Source organism: Poecilia reticulata, linkage group LG17 (genome assembly GCF_000633615.1).
Source record: "Poecilia reticulata strain Guanapo linkage group LG17, Guppy_female_1.0+MT, whole genome shotgun sequence".
NCBI lineage: Eukaryota > Metazoa > Chordata > Actinopteri > Cyprinodontiformes > Poeciliidae > Poecilia > Poecilia reticulata.
Window position 1 is genome coordinate 805,889 of NC_024347.1, and position 1,654 is coordinate 807,542.

The 1,654-nt window shown below is 35.5% G+C and overlaps 1 protein-coding gene across 1 annotated transcript in view; it reads right to left on the minus strand.

The window, feature by feature from the left end:
* The window catches only part of LOC103479184 (serine/threonine-protein kinase OSR1-like), a 16,065-nt gene that overhangs the window by 4,692 nt on the left and 9,719 nt on the right, over window positions 1-1,654 (minus strand). Inside the window, exons 5-8 of the mRNA XM_017309854.1 lie at window positions 1,536-1,601; window positions 1,271-1,380; window positions 1,067-1,168; window positions 7-93 (exon numbers count right to left, since the gene is read on the minus strand). Of these exons, the coding sequence (XP_017165343.1) occupies window positions 7-93; window positions 1,067-1,168; window positions 1,271-1,380; window positions 1,536-1,601 (365 nt within the window). The remainder of the gene's footprint in view (window positions 1-6; window positions 94-1,066; window positions 1,169-1,270; window positions 1,381-1,535; window positions 1,602-1,654) is intronic.

The window sequence follows — 1,654 nt, forward strand, 5'->3', positions numbered from 1 at the left end:
CCTGAAAGACTTGCCGTATTTCTTCACCGTTTCTTTGTCCGCGACACCCGTCTCCAGACAAGGAGGGTCGTTCTGCAGAGTCAGCATCAACACCTGGAAAACACAGATGATGATGATGATGGGTTCATCAGTTAAGAAAAAACATAAAAACAGAGACGAGCTGAAGTCTGGCATCGACGAACAGTCGCTGGATTTTGTATACCCAGGGTTCGAACACTTTTGCCACATTAAAATTCAAGCATTTTCAAGGTAAGTTTTCAAACTTCTTCAACACCACACTTTTGAGACAAAAAAAAAACAAACAATACAAATGAACAAAAAAAAAGGAGTTTCATTTAACTAGTATTATATAATTTATTATGATTATTATGTCTTATAATGGCACTCTGCAGCTGGAACAAAGTAAACTAACAAAATTTCATGCTTTTAATTGTCTCTCTCACGCACACAYGATACACCTGATTGGTCCGAGAACAAAAAGCTAAATTACAAAATATCAATGATTTTTAAAGTATAAAACATAAGATGACCTTTATTTCAATTACACATATCAATTAGTCATTGAGCCATTAAGAATAATAAACAGTCATTATATTGAAACAATCCAATCAAATTGTGTTAAGTTAAATTATCTTTACGTTCAAATTAAATGCTTGAACACAATATACAAAGAAAGTYACAAAAAAATAGAAAATCCCAAAAATGTTCTCACTTAGGATTCTCATGTTTAATAAATAGAAATATTTTTAGTATATCCGACTGAACTAAAGCAAGAAAAGTTTAATCTGATTTAAGTTCATTCAGTGAGGAAAAAATGTGTCTGTTTTTTTATTATGCATTTATTTACAATATGTTAAAATATCTAGTTCCTACAGTTTTCAAATGTAAGATTTTAATAAAATGTTAGATTGATCTTTATTACAAACTGATACAATCTCCAGATCCAGCATCTCAACAACAAGCAGAGGCCCAAATGCAAACTGAAATTTTCTGGATTGCTCGAGCAAAAAGGATACCATTAAATATCTGCATAACTAGCAAATAAAGATGCTAAGTGCACAGTCACCTTCATTGGTGGGTATTTGTGATACGGCGCGGCCCCAGTGGCCAGTTCAATGGCGGTTATCCCAAAGCTCCAGATGTCTGCTTTGAAGTCGTAGCCACGGACCTGGTGATATAAAAATAAAAGCCATTTGGACAAAATGTTGAACATATTTTTTTTTTYCTGTTTTAGATACAGTACAAGATGAAACTGAAGGACAACTCCCACCTGCTCCATGACCTCTGGCGCCATCCAGCATGGCGTCCCAACAAACGTCTTTCGAACCTTATTCCTCGTCATGTCTCCCCCTGTGGCTAGAAAGGCACTCACACCAAAGTCTGTGGTGTGAGTGCCAATAAAAGAAAAGAAATATGTTTTTWWWAAAAATCTAAGCAGAGACTATTTTTCCAACCGTTTCAAAATATGATGCAAACTTCAAAGTGTAACTTCTTGTTTAAGTCACAGGAACAGAAACGAGAGAAAAACACTTTACCAGCTATCTGCACTGAGCCGTCGTCTCCGAGAAGAATGTTTCCAGCCTTAAGGTCTCTGATGGTAAAGAGTGAGGAATTCGATTAATGCGTTCATCCTATTGTTCTTGGTTTTTACACA